This window comes from Podarcis cretensis (assembly GCF_951804945.1).
Source record: "Podarcis cretensis genome assembly, chromosome: 10".
Lineage (NCBI taxonomy): Eukaryota > Metazoa > Chordata > Lepidosauria > Squamata > Lacertidae > Podarcis > Podarcis cretensis.
Genome location: NC_137179.1, coordinates 25,555,382 through 25,574,297, shown reverse-complemented (window position 1 = coordinate 25,574,297; position 18,916 = coordinate 25,555,382). Strand labels below are relative to the sequence as shown.

General features: G+C 43.3%; 2 protein-coding genes across 3 annotated transcripts in view; one reads left to right on the top strand and one right to left on the bottom strand.

Annotated features, from left to right (window-relative positions):
• The window catches only part of ALDH1L2 (aldehyde dehydrogenase 1 family member L2), a 45,175-nt gene extending 35,161 nt beyond the window's left edge, over positions 1-10,014 (top strand). For both annotated transcript variants that reach the window (XM_079992355.1, XM_079992356.1), the window contains 8 exons: positions 1,007-1,094; positions 1,233-1,323; positions 3,273-3,372; positions 4,507-4,605; positions 5,377-5,542; positions 6,157-6,262; positions 6,610-6,809; positions 8,004-10,014. In XM_079992355.1, coding sequence (XP_079848481.1) covers positions 1,007-1,094; positions 1,233-1,323; positions 3,273-3,372; positions 4,507-4,605; positions 5,377-5,542; positions 6,157-6,262; positions 6,610-6,809; positions 8,004-8,059 — 906 coding nt within the window. In that variant the 3' untranslated portion in view covers positions 8,060-10,014. The remainder of the gene's footprint in view (positions 1-1,006; positions 1,095-1,232; positions 1,324-3,272; positions 3,373-4,506; positions 4,606-5,376; positions 5,543-6,156; positions 6,263-6,609; positions 6,810-8,003) is intronic.
• Positions 9,432-14,560, bottom strand: NOPCHAP1 (NOP protein chaperone 1). Its single transcript, XM_079993192.1, has 4 exons — positions 14,416-14,560; positions 13,208-13,294; positions 11,863-11,999; positions 9,432-10,458 (listed from the first exon to the last, which is right to left on the bottom strand). The coding sequence occupies exons 1-4, from the start codon at positions 14,483-14,485 to the stop codon at positions 10,285-10,287; spliced, it is 468 nt and encodes a 155-aa protein (XP_079849318.1). The 5' UTR covers positions 14,486-14,560; the 3' UTR covers positions 9,432-10,284.
• Positions 14,561-18,916: the final 4,356 nt, after the last annotated feature.

The window sequence follows — 18,916 nt, the reverse complement described above, 5'->3', positions numbered from 1 at the left end:
GTCAAGAAAGGGATGTGCAAGTCGGGGATGTGTATCCAGAAACAAGCCTGCTGTACCAAAGCAAATTCATGTTCATTGCCCTGCCCACTTTTGCCTCTGACCCCACCTTGAACAAATCAGACAACACAGCGATTCTTCAAACAGCTCTTGTTTATTCACAGGCCAGAACAGAACTGAACCGAAGGGTTCAGCCAGCCTGCTTATATAGAGCTCCACTAGAAAGCAACAGTAACCATTTTCTGTAACTATCCAATCACTGAACGCCACTTTCAATGCCTTATTTGCATATGTGGACCTGAGTGAAAACTATCTACAGTATCCCCCTGCTGGCCCAGGGTGAGAACTTCAGTGCATAACACCACCCACCACTGACATGTGGCTTCAGGCTAAAGAAGGTTCCCCACCCCTGCCCCAGACAGTTTTTACCGATGTCATCCACTGATTGACCTTGATAGAAAGTGCACTGATAAAGGAAGAATGTGCCATTGTTGAAGAGGGTTAACAATGGAAGCCACATTTCACACTCTGAGGGGGGAAATCCTACCAAGGCCATTTCAAAACACTTTGCCGCCTGAGTCAAGGCAGTGCACTCTCCTTTTCCCTGCACAAAAGCTGACCAGACAGGCAACTGAATCTTACTTCAAGACTGCTGGTGATGATGGGGCAGTGTATTCCACAGCACAGTCACACACAATTCTGTCCTCCAACATCAAAAATACAAAGGCCGGTGTTATAACTCAGCTAAATAAAAACAAGAACAATAAAGAAAGAAAGGGGTGGGGGAATAATACAATTCCTTTTTAAAAAAAACCCTAAACCATGCTACAGGATTTTGTAAACATTGCAATTTACCTTATACCATACGACACATAGATCATCTGTGTTGGTTTTATGTTATCACGATGTTTTAATTGATTTAAACTGTCTTCTGTTAGAACCTTATTTGCCTGTATGTCTGCATACCATCAGCCATTCTGGTAAAATCATGGTGTGTGTTTTTACGTAGGTAACTCCACTGACTGCCTTAAAGTTTGCAGAGCTCTCTGTGAAAGCAGGATTTCCCAAAGGCGTTATCAATATTATACCTGGTTCAGGTAAAGCAGTGATGCAATGGTTTCTCTTTTCTGTTCAAAGAGGATGGAGGGAATGGGGTGCAGCACAACTAAATCACTGAAATAAACAAAGTCCGCAATGACAGTAAAGCTCAACATTTAATTATGCTTATGTCACAGGTTTAACAGGGCAACGCTTGTCCGATCACCCAGACATTCGTAAACTTGGGTTCACTGGCTCAACACCAACTGGGAAACAAATCATGAAGAGGTAAGGTATTCATTGCCCACCCCCACCCCACCCCCATTTTTGCATGCTGTACATTTTTAGAGCATGGCCTTCACATGGAGATGTTTTCGTACAACCATGAGCTGCGTGGCTTTTGCTATGTGTCTCCCTACACTGACAATGTAAAGTACAGGGGTATCTTGGTTCTCAAACATAATCCATTCTGGAAGACCATTCGAGTTCCAAAACATTAGAAAACCGAGACGCAAAGGGCTGTCTGCAAATTCATATGAGAAAATTGAAAAACACACAGCAGAAGCCGTTCAACTTCCGAGGCAAGTTTGAGTTTAGGTTCCGAAATGTTCATCAACAGAGACGTTCAAGAACCAAGGTACCACTGTAGGGGTGGAAGAACCTGTAGCTCTCAAGATTCCTCTAGACTACAACTCCCATCACCTTTGACCATTGACCACATTGGCAGTAGGCTGATAGGAATTGGAGTCCAACAACACCTGGCATGCCACAATTTCCCTGCCTCTGGTGTAAAGAGGAACCTGTATGTAGAGATTGATTTGGATGCTACTTTTCCTTTCATGACTAGAAAAGAGGTCCTCCAGCTTCCTTTCCCCCCACAAAAATATGTTGCTGCAAATCAGGAGACCCTTGGAAATAGCATGGGCTATGGTGCTGGGCAAGGGTTGCAGGCAGAGCAAGGAGTTGGTGGTGATATTGTTCTCTCCATTATGTGAATGGAGGAGGAACTTCGGACCTGAGCCATAGTAAATGTTCAATCTGTAAATAGAACTTGGTTTATTTTGGTACCAATCATGGCTTCCCGCCAAGAATTCTGGGAGCTGTGGTCTGTCAAGGGTGGTGGTGTTGTTAGCAGGGGTGGATTTAGGGCTGTGCAAGTGATGCGCATGCACTGGGCACTGTCTCAAAGCACTGTTTTGGGGAAGGAGGCGTGAGGCCCTGACACTGTCCTAGAATCCTCCCTCCTCAAAGCCAGATTTGGGGAGGAGGTGAGAGGGCTCTAGGACCCCGCCAGAGCACTTGTAAAGGTAAAGGTAAAGGTAAAGGTAAAGGTAAAGGTAAAGGTAAAGGTAAAGGTAAAGGTAAAGGTAAAGGTAAAGGTAAAGGACCCCTGGAGAGTTAAGTCCAATCAAAGGCGACTATGGGGTTGCGGCGCTCATCTCGCTTTCAGGCCAAGAAAACCGGCGTTCGTCCACAAACAGCTTTCTGGGTCATGTGGCCAGCATGACTAAAGCACTTCTGGTGCAACGGAACACTGTGACGGAAACCAGAGCGCACGGAAACACCATTTACCTCCTCGCTGCAGTGGTTCCTATTTATCTACTTGTACTGGCTTTTGAACTGCTAGGCTGGCAGGAGCTGGGACAGAGCAATGGGAGCTCACTCAGTCGCAGGGATTCAAACTGCCAGCCTTCCAACTGGAAACCCAAGAGGCTCAGTGGTTTAGACCACAGCGACACCTGCGTCCCTTGTACCTCCTTCCCAAAGCCAGGCATCTCCTTACCTGCCTTTGGAAAGGGGGGGGGGTGCATGCCAAATTCTGGCCTCGAACAGGGATCTATAGTACCCAAGTATAACACTGTTGTTAATATAATAATAATAATAATAATAATAATAATAATAATAATAATAACAATAACAATAACAACAACAATAATAATAATAATAAACTTTTATTTATATCCCGCCCTCCCCGGCCAAAGTCGGGCTCAGGGCAGCTAACATCAGATATATAACATTAGTATAAAATCAAACAATAATTAAATTACCTCCTAAAAATAGGTCAAAATCAAATTAAAGTCTAATTAGATGGCTTTCCGCAGGGTTAGGGTTGGGTTAAGAGGCCCCTATTCCCTTCACAGAATATGCTTACTTAAATAAGTTTATATAACTTCCCTTCACTGGCTATCAGGAGGAATGAGACTGAATTCTAAATGCTTTCATCATCATTTTTACAGCTGTGCTGTCAGCAATCTGAAGAAGGTTTCTTTGGAACTGGGCGGAAAATCCCCACTGATCATATTCAATGACTGTGAACTTGACAAAGCTGTGAGAATGGTAAGCTGGCTTCAAAAAGGCTCTGGTGAACTTGCTCCATAAAGGTAAAAGGTAAAGGTACCCCTGCCCGTACGGGCCAGTCTTGACAGACTCTGGGGTTGTGCGCCCATCTCACTTATGAGGCCAGGGGCCAGCGCTGTCCGGAGACACTTCCGGGTCACGTGGCCAGCGTGACATCGCTGCTCTGGCGAGCCAGAGCCGCACACGGAAACGCCGTTTACCTTCCCGCTGGTAAGCGGTCCCTATTTATCTACTTGCACCCGGAGGTGCTTTCGAACTGCTAGGTTGGCAGGCGCTGGGACCGAGCAGCGGGAGCGCACCCCGCCGCAGGGATTCGAACCGCCGACCTTTCGATCGGCAAGTCCTAGGCGCTGAGGCTTTAACCCACAGCGCCACCTGCGTCTGTATTGTAAATTGTGCTGCTGCTCTAGAGAACTGTGGTTATGACACTGCTCTGAAATTATAATTATTTATTAAATTTGCTTACCGCCCTATACCCGTAGATCTCAGGGTGGTTCACAACATAAAATCACAATATAAAGAACACAAAACCCATCATAAAATAAAAACATATACAACCCAACCCCTTCCCCTTTACCTGTTAAGATAAAGAACATTTTAAATTAATAGTTAGTAGAAAAAGGGACGCAGGTGGCGCTGTGGGTTAAAGCCTCAGCGCCTAGGACTTGCCGATCGAAAGGTCGGCGGTTCGAATCCCTGCGGCGGGGTGCGCTCCCGCTGCTCGGTCCCAGCGCCTGCCAACCTAGCAGTTCGAAAGCACCTCCGGGTGCAAGTAGATAAATAGGGACCGCTTACCAGCGGGAAGGTAAACGGCGTTTCCGTGTGCGGCTCTGGCTCACCAGAGCAGCAATGTCATGCTGGCCACGTGACCCGGAAGTGTCTCCGGACAGCGCTGGCCCCTGGCCTCTTAAGTGAGATGGGCGCACAACCCCAGAGTCTGTCAAGACTGGCCCGTACGGGCAGGGGTACCTTTACCTTTACCTTAGTTAGTAGAAAATAAAAATGCTCATATTCACTGTATGTTCTATATGTTCACAGGCTTCCATATAGAAAATGAAAATGGAAGGAAAAAATAGCTTAAGATAACAGCATGTTCTTTTTCTTCCAACGCAGGGAATGGGAGCCGTTTTCTTCAACAAAGGAGAGAACTGCATTGCAGCCGGCAGACTTTTTGTGGAAGAATCAGTCCACGACGAATTTGTTAGGAGAGTGGTAAGAAATTTAAAACGTGAGATTAAACATGATTTTTGCCTTAGGAGCCTTTCCACGACACACCAGACGTGGCCAACATGGTGCCTTCCAGAGGTTGTTGGACTCCCAGACTACCTGGCCCAATGATCAGGGATGATGGGAGTTGTAGTCCACAACGTCTGAAGGGCACCTGGTCAGGGAAGGCTGAAATGGGGCTAAGCCCGGTGTGGCTAACCTATGGCCTTCTAAATGTTGTTGGACTTCAACTCCCAGGCAGCACAGCCAACAATCAGGGATGCTGGGAACTGTAGTCCAGCAACATCTGGAGGACCACTGGTTAAAAACCCAATAGTTTCACAGTGTTTTTGCTTTGTTTGAAACCCCAGGAAGTTTTGCCAAGCGACTCGTCTGTCTACCTGGTGCCAGTGCAAGGGGAGAACGGGTATGTCAAATTCTATGGGCAGGAGTGTATTAGTATAAATTGCTGGCCCCAGCATGGCACAAATCATATTGTGGGGCCCATGCAGTATATAAGTTTGCCGGGGCAGAACACACAGCTCTCCCATCTAAAGGGCTACTTATTGATTGGCACGAGAGCAAAGAATATGAGCTTCTGTTCCATTTTGTGAGAGTCCTCCAGCTAGCAGGACAAAGGACAATTTCCCTTTCTTCTCCAGATAACTTTAACACCTCATTACAAACTACTTCTTCGGATGGGATGCCAACATTATTGCCCAAAAGGGTTTTAGTAGTTGCCAGATACTTTTTCCTCTCCTTTGGTGGAATCCGTAGGTGGAAGAAGCCAAAAAGATGAAAATTGGTGACCCACTTGACAGATCTACAGACCATGGTCCACAAAACCATAAAGGACATTTGGATAAGCTTCTGAAATATTGTGAAACTGGCGTGAAAGAAGGGGCTACTCTGGTATATGGAGGAAGACAAGTAGGTAGACCAGGTAAACTATAATCTAAGTAGAATCCATAAATCAGATTAGTTGATGAACAAAAGCAGTGTGTGGGTGTGGGTGTGATACATATATATTCTCCTACGGGCCACAGATTCCTCACCACAGTTCTTACCTAATGAGGCAACATGGGCTACAAATTTCTAAGTCTGATCTGTTCATGCCTATTGTTGGATTCTTGGCTTTCATTTGGGGAATTTGTCTCAGGTAGAGCCTTGTGGATCAGACCAAAGGCCCATCTTGTCCACCATCTTGTTCTCATCATGGCCAACCATATACCATTGGGAAGCCATGAGTGCAACAGCGCTCTCCCCTCATATGAATTTTAGTGGATTAAACTGAGCACAGCCTTTTTAAATTCCTCAGAAGATTTCTAAATCAGTTTATCTGATTAACCAATCTAATGCTGCAGCCTTGGATAAGATATTAAAGAATTAACACTTTTAATGCCACCATATGGAGTGTGCTACAGAAGACACATACAGCATATATCAAGACAGAAAATGCCTGTAAAATGAAAAGCATTAAAAAAATAATTCTCAAGACAGAAAATGTCTGGAATCATTTCAGTTTTGCACATGCCACGCCATCTTCTCTTTGATCAGGCTTCTTCATGGAACCTACAATATTCACGGATGTTGAAGACCATATGTTCATTGCACAAGAAGAGTCTTTTGGTCCTATAATGGTCATTTCCAAGTTCCAAGATGGGTAGGTCCTGCTATAGATTAATGTTGTTGTTCTTTATTCTCCATGCAACAGTTAATCATGTGAGTCCAGTGCCCAAACAGGGCTTATAAAGCCAGGCATCTGTGATTGGAAAGTGTTGTGGTTTTTACCTTCATTCCTACTTGTTTGGAATGCCTCCATATCAATAACTTAATTTAGCGGAGGATGCTTTCTAGTCAAGCTTTTTAAACACATAATAAAGAAGCAGCAGAACGAAATAGCACGTGGGGAAATCTGTTGATGAAAGGCAGCTTAAACTGATTCGGATTAATTTCTCTGCTACATTCCATGTTGCTGCACTGATGGCAGATTATTCTCTCATATTGCAGGGATGTTGATGGGGTGTTGGAACGAGCCAACCGGACCGAATATGGCTTGGCTTCAGGGGTCTTCACCAAAGACATAAGCAAAGCTCTCTACGTCAGCGATAGGCTGGAAGCTGGAACAGTTTTCATCAACACCTATAACAAAACTGATGTGGCCGCCCCATTTGGAGGATTCAAGCAGTCTGGCTTTGGAAAAGATTTAGGTAAGTTGCATTTTACTCAAAATCCACACAGAAATCTAAAGCTCAGTGCAGTGGTGGGCAAGCTGTGTACCTGCAGACAGTGCTAGACTACAACTCCCATAATCCCTGCTGGCTAGGGCTGATGGGACTTGGAAGTCCAACATCAGCAGGTCACCATGTCCCTACCTTGGGTCAGAGGTTTGAAACCTATGTTTACCTTTTAAAGTTTCTTAGTTATTTAATACTATGATCTCATTATGTTATTGCTAGCTGCTTTTCAGCAACAGATCACACCCACTTCATGCATTTAAAACACCTTTAAATAATACAGTGGTACCTTGGGTTACATACGCTTCAGGTTACAGACTCCGCTAACCCAGAAATAGTACCTCGGGTTAAGAACTTTGCTTCAGGTTGAGAACAGAAATCGCACAGCGGCAGTGTGGCAGCAGTGGGAAGCCCCATTAGCTAAAGTGGTGCTTCAGGTTAACAGTTTCAGGTTAAGAACGGACCTCCGGAATGAATTAAGTACGTAACCAGAGATACCACTGTAATACTATAGTGGTGCCCACCTTTTAGTGGGATGGGTAGGATCTGGTCCTTATCAATGTTGCTGGATGCCCATTTTATGCATTTTACATTGTTTTAACTTTTTCTGGTTTTATATTGTTTTAAACCATAAAACTACTTTTTTTAGGGTCAAGTAGCTTTGAGGCTTTTTACTGTTTCAATTACCTATTTTATCCATCTGTCACTTTAAAGTGCATGGTTTCCCCCAAAGAATCCTGGGAATTGTAGTTTGTTGTGCATCCTGGCAATTATAGCTCCATGAGGGATAAACTGCAGTTCCTAGGATTCTTTGGAGGAAGCCATGCACTTTGAACACACTGTGTGGATGTGACCAAAAAGGCACATCTATGTATCTTTTTTTTTTAAAAAAAAGTCTTGTGAAAAATGTTACAAGCATAGGTTTGATTGCCGAATTATTTCTAGCAAACCCAGCACTTGAGACAGAAGGCACACATTTACCTCACATTTAAATTACTAATAGTGTTAGGAATCGAAGCTCTGTGAAGGGTAAACTCTAGTTCACTAGATTCTTCGTGGAAAGCCACGAGTTTTAAATGTGTGTTAAATGTGCTGGAAATTTATGGAGTGGATGGTGCAGAAAATATGTGCAGTCTACAATTGTTTCCATGCTCTTGTCCTCTTCAGGTGAGGAAGCGCTTCATGAGTATCTCAGAACGAAAGCTGTAACTGTGGAATATTAAGCATCGCAACTGGGGTGGCATAGCGTTCTTAAAACGCTTCACCAAGCACAAGACAGGACTCCAAAATTACAACAGCGAAACCGTGAACTTCCACCGGCACTTAAAAACGCAGAGCCAGAACCAAACCCTTTTATGATGTGGATCCTCCAGCAGAGTTCCGAATGCATTCAGTAGGGAATCACTTCTGAGTCATAGATTTTACTGTGAAATTATTGGCTTCTGCAGCTTTTTTGTACCGTGGTCTCCGCTACCCTGAATGTCATCGCCTATAAAAGCAACTGAAGCATCCAGTGGTGACATATCAAAACCTCAGATCCCTGGACTTCACAATGGAGATCTTGCCCAAGTGAGAAGCAACGGACGTAGAAAACTACCTTATGCTGAGCCACAGCATTAGTTCATCTAGCTCAGTATTGCCTGTCTTGACTGGCAGCAGCTCTGAGAGTTTGGACAGGTGTTCCCAGTTTAACCTGGAGATGCTGGGGGTCAAACCTGGGACCTTATGCATACAAATCAAACGCTCTACCGCTGAGCTATGGCCTTCTTCAGCGCTGTATGTCCCTTGTTTCTCCAAATTCTCACATAGTACTTAGGTTTCTACAGATTGCATCACACCAGCATTATGCCTCTTTTCTTCCTGCAATGCAAGTTTTTAAGCAGCACAGAGAACCAATTTGCCATAAACATTGTACATAAATCCAAGTGCACTTACTGTGTTTTTCGTATGATATGCAGAACGTAACGTCTGTGTTCTACTATGCATATGAAAGCTATAGCAACTATTTTATAACCTGTTTACATTTCCTCCAATGAGAAATCTACATAGTTGTGAATTCCAATTATGCTATTAAATCCTATTTGTGCTGAATGTGTTATGCAGAGTGTTACAATCCTGAAATATGTCTGTAAAAGCATATAAACAAACACTTATCTTTGGCTACCACTTTTCATATCCAAAGGAGCAGCAGAATTGTAATGGTTGCACCCTGAAGCCTTTTAGAGCAGGGGTTTGGAACATGATCTTCCAGCTGCACAGATGAGTTTTATTTCGGTGAACATTTGCTGCCTGCAGAATATTCAGCCTAAATGACTTCACTTGCTAGATGTACATAATTTGTATACAAATCTGCTGCCAAAGAAGTGGCAGCTCAAATATGCATGCATATTCAAAAGGAAATAATTCCAAGCTCACTCTTAAATAAGTACAAAAGATTGCATCCTAGGAGAAAGATGTGTGTCCAGGAAGCCATCGGCTAACAGGCTTGCACAGCTGTTCATCCATTAAAATTGTAATGTAATGTCTGATTTTCAAGATCAAAACAGTACAAACTTGTGAGTTGGTGTATTAATATCTAAGCAAATACAGAACACATTGAAAATGGTAGTTATTTATTTAACAAACCCACATCTTCTTTATGAAAACATAGGAAATATCCCAGTTTCAAATGAGTGCCCAAACACTCAACCATCCTGCAGAATTTTGAGGAAAACACTTCTGGTATAAGGCTAGATAGTTTGTCCTTAATCTGAGCATTTACACATATATGTTTGGGATCAGAAAAATAGGCTACAGGACTTTCAGCAGCTTCCCTCATGATCCCCTCTATGTACAAGAAATGTTTTGACCGGCCCTGCTGCTGCTACCTATCCACAGCTGGAACCTCCCCTTAAGAGGCCAATGCAATTCTCTCTCCCCCTTATAGCAGACCTAAGATCAGCACTTAGGTTGCAGCTGCCATGCTGAAGCTGTTGCAAAGTAACATGCAAGGGTCACTCACCACACAGGTCACTCCAATTTGAAAGGTATTTAGGGTAGCAACTAAACAAGACTCTCCAATAACTAGAATAATCTACATGCTTCCAGCACATGACAGAAGCACTGCCAGTTTCCATGTAGCAACTATAACCTAATAATTGCTTCCATAAGTAAATAGGAATACAATTTAAAGCACCAATTGGCCTGACGGGTATTTTCTGTCTGGCTGATTCTGTGCTTCTTCCCCCCGACGTCGCCCCCATATTAAGCTCCTGACGATTCTCATGAATCTTTTTCATCTTGGGGCTTGGACTGAAGTGATCTTCCATGCCTCTTGGGCATGAGAGATGCAAAGAGCGAGACAGTCTGCAGGTAGCACACCTGGAAGCGAACTAGCTTTTTAAGGGAATTTTTTTCAAGTTATGATACATGGCTTGTAACATGAATTGAAATCTGAGATGGCAAACATCTACTCAGTAGGGTCCAAAATTTCTACTCTGCCTTCTCCTTTCGGTTTAGGAAGCTTAATGTTGTCGACGGTCACTTCTTCACAAACAGAACTGTCCTCGCTTTCGGAGTCATCTTCCGAGGCTGAATCTTCTTCCTCTGTATCAGAGCTGTTCAGTTCAACCAAAGCCACATTCTGCAATAAAAAGAAATACATATTATTATTATTTTTTAAAGGCTGTAAAGGAAAGCCAATTCAAACTCTAAATGAAGATGTACAGAACTGGGCAAATCATGGCTTCAACAGCCAATACCACAGTGTTAGAACAAACATCTCAATAGCCACATCCATAAAACACTTTTTATAAAATTCACTGTCATAATATGTAGGGGATGGCCGGCAGAATGGCTTTTAAATTCAGAATGGGTCTATCAGTGTGTAGGTTAATCAGGGAGAACCTCATACTGTGGAACAGGCTTGTACGTACACTGCTTTTTTTTTAATTTCTGTGTTATGCTTTATTCATTCTGCTGATAAATTTTAAGCCATTGAGTTAAGTCAAGTTCATTTGTACTGCTTAATACGTATAGACTGATTTTTTAAATGATGTGTTTACATATTGACACTAGCAGTAATTTACACCTTGTAAATAAGCTGGAAAAAAATACTACCTTGCTAAGAGGCCAGTAGTCTTTGTTTCCATGCTGTCTGCAGAGAAAAGGAAACCCACCCACCCACCCACTTCCTCTGCAGCCAGGATAGAAATGCAGACAACTAGGTTCTGTTTCTGAATACCAGTTCTTTGTATTCATGGTGCACAAGAACCAGTTATGCACAAGAACCAGTGTGATGCAGTGGTTAGAAACTTGGAATAGGATCTGGGAGACCAGAGCTCAAATCCCCACTCAGCCACTGTCTCTCAGCCTAACCTACATTACAGGGGTGATGTGAAGATAAAGAGCAGCATGAAGAAGCATATCTTTGAGGAAAGGTGGGTTAGAAATGTAATAATAAATAAATAATACATTAGGCTGTACTATGGTTATTTGTCATTGTTCCTGTTAGCATTTTTTCTTTTTTGAATGGTTATATTTATTGCTGTTTATCTGATATGCTGCGAGTAATTTTGGATACAATCTTGGCAGGAAATAACAAATAATCTGATGATTTATACAAATCATACAAATAAACTGATGGTGATAATTTGGCTGACCACTTTGGTGTGGTGTTCTCCAGAATATTCTTAATTTCCTATGATTTTTTAAACCACATCCTTGAAATGTGTTTCAGCTATAAACCGGGAAACTAAAGGCATGAGACACTCTTTAGACCAGGCATAGGCAAACTCGGCCCTCCAGATGTGTTGGGACTACAACTCCCATCATCCCTGTCCACCGGTCCTGGTAGCTAGGGATGATGGGAGTTGTAGTCCGAAAACATCTGACGGGCCGAGGTTGCCTATGCTTGGTTTAGATCATAAATTATCAGGCCTTAACCATATAATAATAGAGCCAGGAGAACATTCATCCTTTTTGCACACTGTAAATATGAATAAGATGCTAGAAGCCAAGGCATTAATTTTAGAGAGAAATTATTCACCATTTCAATGACGTTTTCAAGTGAAGCATCCACATGTTCAATATCAAACTCTTGAACAGGGGTGTTTTCCATTTCTCTTCTTAGCTCGTCATTTGCGTTGGCCATCTGTGGTAGAAAGTTCTGCACCCTGTCCAAAACTAGTACATGAAAACAGGCAAGATATTAATGCACTTCTACAAAAGACTTTGATAAAGTACATTGGATGGCTTTACTCCTAGTAATGTCCAGTATCTTAACCCTTACTGCATACTGCAACCCTCCTGTCTGCAAATAGTCTTAAAACTGTTTAGGCTTGTCACAGACAACGCTTTATAAGTTGCACAACACTAGAGAGGTGACAAGGCATGTATTGGGTTCTGCTACTCCACTGTCACTAGCAGTATTGCACTTTCCCATCTGCCACAGAAATAATACAGCGTAAGAACAGTATCCTATGTAGTGCTTTTTTTCTTTAAAAATGTTTAGGGGTACTCTCATTTTCCTACTCATATTATACTGCCCCTCAATGAGGCCAAACTTAGATTCACAAAATGTTTAGGGGTATGTGTACCCCCAGAAAAAAAGCACTAACCCTATGTACATAATTATTTTATGGAAATAAGTCTGATTTCACATCTTACATTGTAGATTAAAGCTCCCATTTTCTCAGCCCAACCAACAGGATCTGATAAAAGTCTCCCCACTCCCTCGAGTCCTTGTCAGCTAGAGAAGGAATGCTGTAAACAAATGGTCATATTGCAAAATGTGTGGACATTTTGAAAGTTCCAAATCCCAAATGCTGGGAAGTTAGTATGAAGAGATGGTGTACTATGTAGATACAGGACTTCACAATTAACAGTCTATTGGTCTGGGCCATTTTGGTTCTTATTAGAAGACTTGGGCAAAACATATTTAACATTCTTTCTTCACCATGCAGTTCTCAAAGCTGTTCATATATATTTAAACATTAAATGCTTTGAGGATATATGAGGATGGATTGTCTTCCTGCCCACGGATCTCATAGCCACCATCAGCTGTTTGGTTTCTCATTCAGAATAACACAAGACTTGTATTATCAGTTTAGTACTTGAATTTATAGCTAGATGCTACGGGCCACACAAAAATGCTTTACAGAATCCATGAACACAACAGACACACTTTATTTTGGAATGTTACAGTATTCCCTCACTACACCTTTTGCTTCTGTCATATTGCATGGATTTTCAGGTCTAAGGGGAGGAACAGGAAATTCTCAAGCTGTTTATGCTAGAACGCTAATTTTAGGTCAGGAATGTTTCTACACGATTCTTTAAGTTTGTATCTTACTGAAGTTCACACAATATATTTAAAGATGATGAGCACTTACGGTTGCTCCTTGGAAGCCTGACCGTCTGTAAGCTCATGGCTTTCTTCTTAGCATGCTTTGAATTTAGCAATAGCGTCTCATGAATACCTACAAGCCAGAATTCCAACATGAGTTCAGTAGTCACACACCAACCTTTTCTATTCACAAAGAATATTCACACTATTCAAATATAACAGTACAGTAGAGGAAACTGCATTCCAAAACAATTGGTCCGTAACAATGTGATTTTTCTGTTCACTTACCCTATCCAACCTTATCTCATTTTTAAAAATATGCAAGCCCTCTTCATATGCCCTTTCCACTCTTCCAGAACCCCAATCTCAGATTACCCGAATCAAGCCCCATTTAAACTAAATCAAGAAATGCATCGCTAGAATTTTGATTTTAATGCACCCTTTTCTATTTCACTCATTACAGATTAGCCAATACGTACAATACTTGCCATGCACACTTTACTCATGATACACATGACAGGAAGCTGCAATGTGAAAGGCAACCCATATCTATATAATGCAAGTTTGTAATTCATGATGTACATGAAGGGCAGTGCTTGTGCGGTGTATGTGTGTGAGAGAGACAGACCACAGCTTCCTGTATAGATCTGTACAGGCTACAAGCACTGATAGTTATCTTTGTTGATCCGGAAGAATGGGGGGGGGGGAGGCAACTCCCCAAACAACTAGCTTAACAATATACTGTTGATCCATAGCAGCAGGAAAGGAAGAAAGGCTCCTCAAAGCAACTAGCATTTGAGGACCAATAAATACAACGAAAAGCGAGCAAGCCTTCCGGGTTTCTGCAAATTCTCAATCAAACTGGATGCTAAAACCAAACAACAACAACAAAAAGCAAAAGGGAAGGGATAGGCCCCATTCTACTATTACAAAATGCAGATTTTGGGTCTCAGAAAAATCCTATTACATGTGCTGAGCCTGAAAGTTTGCTCACTTCTTTTAGTCGCCCCTACTAAAGATATTATATACTACGGTTATTTTTGTGGGTCGCTTTGTTTGCAACGTCACCTCACCTTATCCCTAAAATGCGGTCAGGCCGCAGACTTGCAAAATCTGGGTCCAAGGAAAGAGCAGCTAACCGCTGCAGGGAAGCGGGAAAGCGTCGGGTGTTCCCGTTTCCCCCCCGTTCCTGCAGCGCAGAAAGTTGTCCCCCTATATCGGCAGCGCCTGCTGCGGCAACTCCTTGCCAATTACCTCCTCCGCTCCCCGCGGAAAGCAGCTCCCGGGATACAGCCGGAGACGCGCCATCTCCGCTCAGCGCCATGCACCTCTTTGCAGACCGCTGCTTCTGCGCGCGGCAGCCTCCGTGGGGGAAACCGGAACACGCGCGCAAGACCGGAAGCGGCGAAGCCCAGAGCGGCCTCGCGAGCGCAACGGCGCCACCTACAGCGCGGAGGGGGAAAAGCTTTTCTCCCTGGCTTAACGAAGCGGAATGTTGGAAGATCCGGGAAAGAGAAAAGCAAGCGCTTGTTCACTCAGCGCAGAGTCAAACTCACAGGATGGTCACATCACCTTGGATGGCTTTAAGGATTAGGCAAATTAATGGAGGATAAGGCTATCGATGGCTTCTAGCCATGATGACTTTGCTCTGCCTCCATGGCTGGAAGCAGTAATGCTTCTGATTCGCAGTTACAGTGGTACCTCGGGTTACATATGCTTCAGGTTACAGACTCCACTAACCCAGAAATATTACCTCAGGTTAAGAACTTTGCTTCAGGATGAGAACAGAAATCGTGCAGCAGCAGGAGGCCCCATTAGCTAAAGCGGTGCTTCAGGTTAAGAATAGTTTCAGGTTAAGAACAGACCTCCAGAACGAATTAAGTTCTTAACCCGAGGTACCACTGTACTGGAAACCCCAGAAGGGAAGAGTGCCTTTTGTGCTCAGATCCTGCTTGCTGGGCTCAGCCACTGTGAGAACAAGGTTGCTGGACTAGGTGGACCAATGTCCTGATCCAACGGGCTCTTTTTATGTTCTCAGCATTTGGGGAATCAATTCCAATTTCCGCATCCTCAATTCAGTGTCCGAGACAGGATCAGAATCACCAGGAATTGACGCTGGGGGCTTAGGACAGATCCACACAATAAATTTAAAGTACATTCATGGCATATTTAAAGCACACAACTCCATGGTCTCTGCTGACCTTCATTCTAAGGAAATCAAAACCCTGGAGTCTCTCAATTCTCAGTTTGGGGTGGCATGTAACATCTAGACTGGGCTGAGGACCAGCCCTGACTAGTGGATGAAATTACCTTCACTCTAGCCTAGGTATTGTGGCTCCTACATATACAGTTATTTATTTAAACATTCATTCATCACCTTTAAAACAAGAGAAGGATAGGTCAATTACAGTATAAAAGCAGGCCCCCAACTGCTCACTTTTACATTGACTTTCCAGTGGGCAGTTGTTAGAACTGTTCGTTATATGTGTATGGACATTGCCGCCATTATCTTTCTCTATTGCTGTCCATGTTCTTACACCTGCTTTTAATTTTGTTGTGCTTTATGTTTTTATTTGTGCAAGACACCTTAGGTTTGGCTTTTATAGAAAAGTGGGATTTAAAAGAATGACATACAATGCTGTTTCAGAATCTGGAGTGGTGCCACAGTTTATGATATTGCAGTTGCCACCTTACCAATAGAGACAGACAGGTGGCTTTTATTTCCAGCTCACAGAACCAGTATTTCCTGTGGTTGACTGTAGAGATAAAAATATTTGAACAGGACATGGTGAACACTCCCCAATGTTCAAATAATATTATTGCTATAGATATTCTAGCAATGCAATCTGACCTGATTTTCTCCTAAATTTAGTGGCTATAGGATTGTAATCTGTAACTGCAGCACACTAGTTCTTGCACAACTAAGGGTCCACTCACACTTCCATTTGCCCCTTGATTTCATGCTAGTTTTATGTCATTCGCTCATGCCATGCTTTTTGGTGAATTTCTCTGTCATTTTTCTAATTGCAAAAAGTGGATTTGTTCTGCCAGGGCACCAGAGTGCTTTAATTGCACAAACCTAAATTTCTATAATGCGCTTGAATCCCTCTTGCAAAATACTGACAGTCTGGGGGTGACAAGGGTAGATGGCTTGCAACCTGAGACTCATAGAAATGGAATGGATCCCAAGGGTCATCTAGTCAAACACCCAACAACGCAGGAAAGCACAGCTAAAAATCCCTGACAGATGGCCATCCAACCTGAAATATACTCGGAGTCGAGTGTGAATTTCATGCTCTTTATTCAGCTCATAGTAGCAATGAATTACACTTCCCCAAAACGTCTAGCTATATATACATTATTTACACAATGGGCCCCCCGTGATTGGCTAATTCCGGGCTGCTCCTGTAGGCCAATCAACTTGCGGATTCACCTCCTCCAGAAGCCTGATTGGCTGCTCCTGCAGGCCAATCAGGTCACTGATTCACTTCCACCTGGAGCTGGATTGGGTGGCTCCTGTGTACAAATCAGACTGCTGCATTCTGGATCCTATTGTTCTAGGATTCAGCTCAGTACATAACACAACCTGTTTTAAAGCCTCCAATTAAGGAGAGTCCATCACCTTAGGATGTGGTCCATCCCACTGTCAAATAGCTCTTGCCATCAGAAAGTTCTTCCTAATGTTTAGCAGGAACCTTCTTTCTTTTAATTCTTCTACTGCCTCTGAGGCAGTGGAAGTGCTATCTGGGAGACAAGTTGAAGGCATCTAGATCTAGTTACCAAAACACAAGACACTTTAATAGTATTGATACAAAGGTTACGTGCCACCCCCCAATCTCTGCCAAGTGGTAGCAAGATTCCAGGGGGTTACAGGTGCTCATCCAGGTTTGTGTTGGGAACTGAGGAACAGCATAGACTACAATATTTTTCAGTGTATAACATGCCCCCATGTATAAGACTACCCCAATTTTTTTGGACCGCAGCAAAAAAAAAAAAATTGGGGGGGGGGAATTTGCCAAGAATTGTTGAGCTTTTTGGGGGGAGTCACCGCTGCCAATCACTCTGCAGGATGCTCTCCAATGAAAATTGCACTCATTGCCGTGGCCAGTCAACACAACAACCAATTGCACGCACACCTCACCACTGCCATAAATAGCCTTCCCAATTGCCACAGCCACAGCAAATCGTCAGCAGACCTAGGCGCAGCAACCAATCACATGCCCAGTCGCCGCTGCCAATCTCCTGCTGGCTGCTGTCAACAATCACCCATCCCCCTCTGCTATCCCTGCATAAGACGACAAGCAATTTTTGCCTATTATTTCTAAGGAAAAGTTATCGACTTATACACTGAAAAATTGGGTAGTTTCTTTAAGAAATAAGAACCTATATACCCTTGGAAGCCTTCGGTGGAGGGTGGTGCAGAACATTACAGCCCAAGAGTGTCTTTTGTTGCTTGTCTTGTTTGGGTTCAAAGTAGCAGCCAGTCATGGCCCCTGACCTCTTGGTGCAGCCTCCTCCAGCCAGCACTGCACGGAGTTCTCTCTTTGTTCCTCTCCTTCCTCCCAGAACAGTTTGCCAAACGCAACACCTCCCCTTCTGTCTGCTCACCACCCCCTTCTCCAGACCTGTTTTTTAAAATGACAACATTTTTCCTGTATGACATCACACCCATGTTACCCTGGCAACCTCCATTTCACAGACCCAAGCATCCTCCTTTGATGGGCCATCAGCACCTTTGCCATGCTTGATGACTTCCATCCCAGGTGAGACTCTGAAAAACAAGCTTAGCTTGCATTTTTACACCGCTAAGCTGTCTCTCACCCAAGGGAAGACTCTAAGCACTTACTAATTTCTAGCATTTAGTAATTTCTAGCATTTGTAACTTCTTAGAATTACAGGCGCTTTTGCTCCCCCAAATTCTGGTACACCAGATCTGTAACAGTATTATTTTGGCCATATTTTGAGACTAGGACTATGTTAGTTCTTTTCCCAGAGTTCTGCATAACCAATTGCACACAGTTTCCCTGCTTCTGATTCAAAAAGCCTCATAGCAGGGCACACATAGCAGGGAAAATCCACCCCCCCCCCCCCGGAGTTTTTGGCATGGAAAACACATTGTGTTTAAAAGAGTGGCGGTGCTAAATTAATTTAAACAAACGTGTAATAAGTTTGAATGCTGGCAAGCAGATGACTAGCTGCTATTTTTGAAATGCGCTAATTGTCAGAGCTTGGCAGGTGCCCCTGAGATTAAAACATTTCCCTTAAGGCACGCAAATTATCTTTTGATAGAATTACTCACACCCGTGTAGCTGACTCAAGCTGACAAAACAGAATTTGCTCTTTACTCGTATTGCTGTAGATGCTTATCATGAACTGCACCTTGAAATCAGTAAAAACAATTCGGTAATTTGAAGAGATGATAAGAAGTGAATCTTCTACATTACAAAGTCCAATCCATATCACTTGTGATATCATACATTTGCCGATCAGAAGGTCGGTGGTTCGAATCCCTGCGACGGGGTGAGCTCCCGTTGCTCAGTCCCTGCTCCTGCCAACCTAGCAGTTCGAAAGCTCGTCAAAGTGCAAGTAGATAAATAGGTACTGCTCTGGCGGGAAGGTAAATGGCGTTTCCATGCGCTGCTCTGGTTCGCCAGAAGCGGCTTAGTCATGCTGGCCACATGACCCGGAAGCTGTACGCCGGCTCCCTCGGCCAATAAAGCGAGATGAGCACCGCAACCCCAGAGTTGGTCACAAC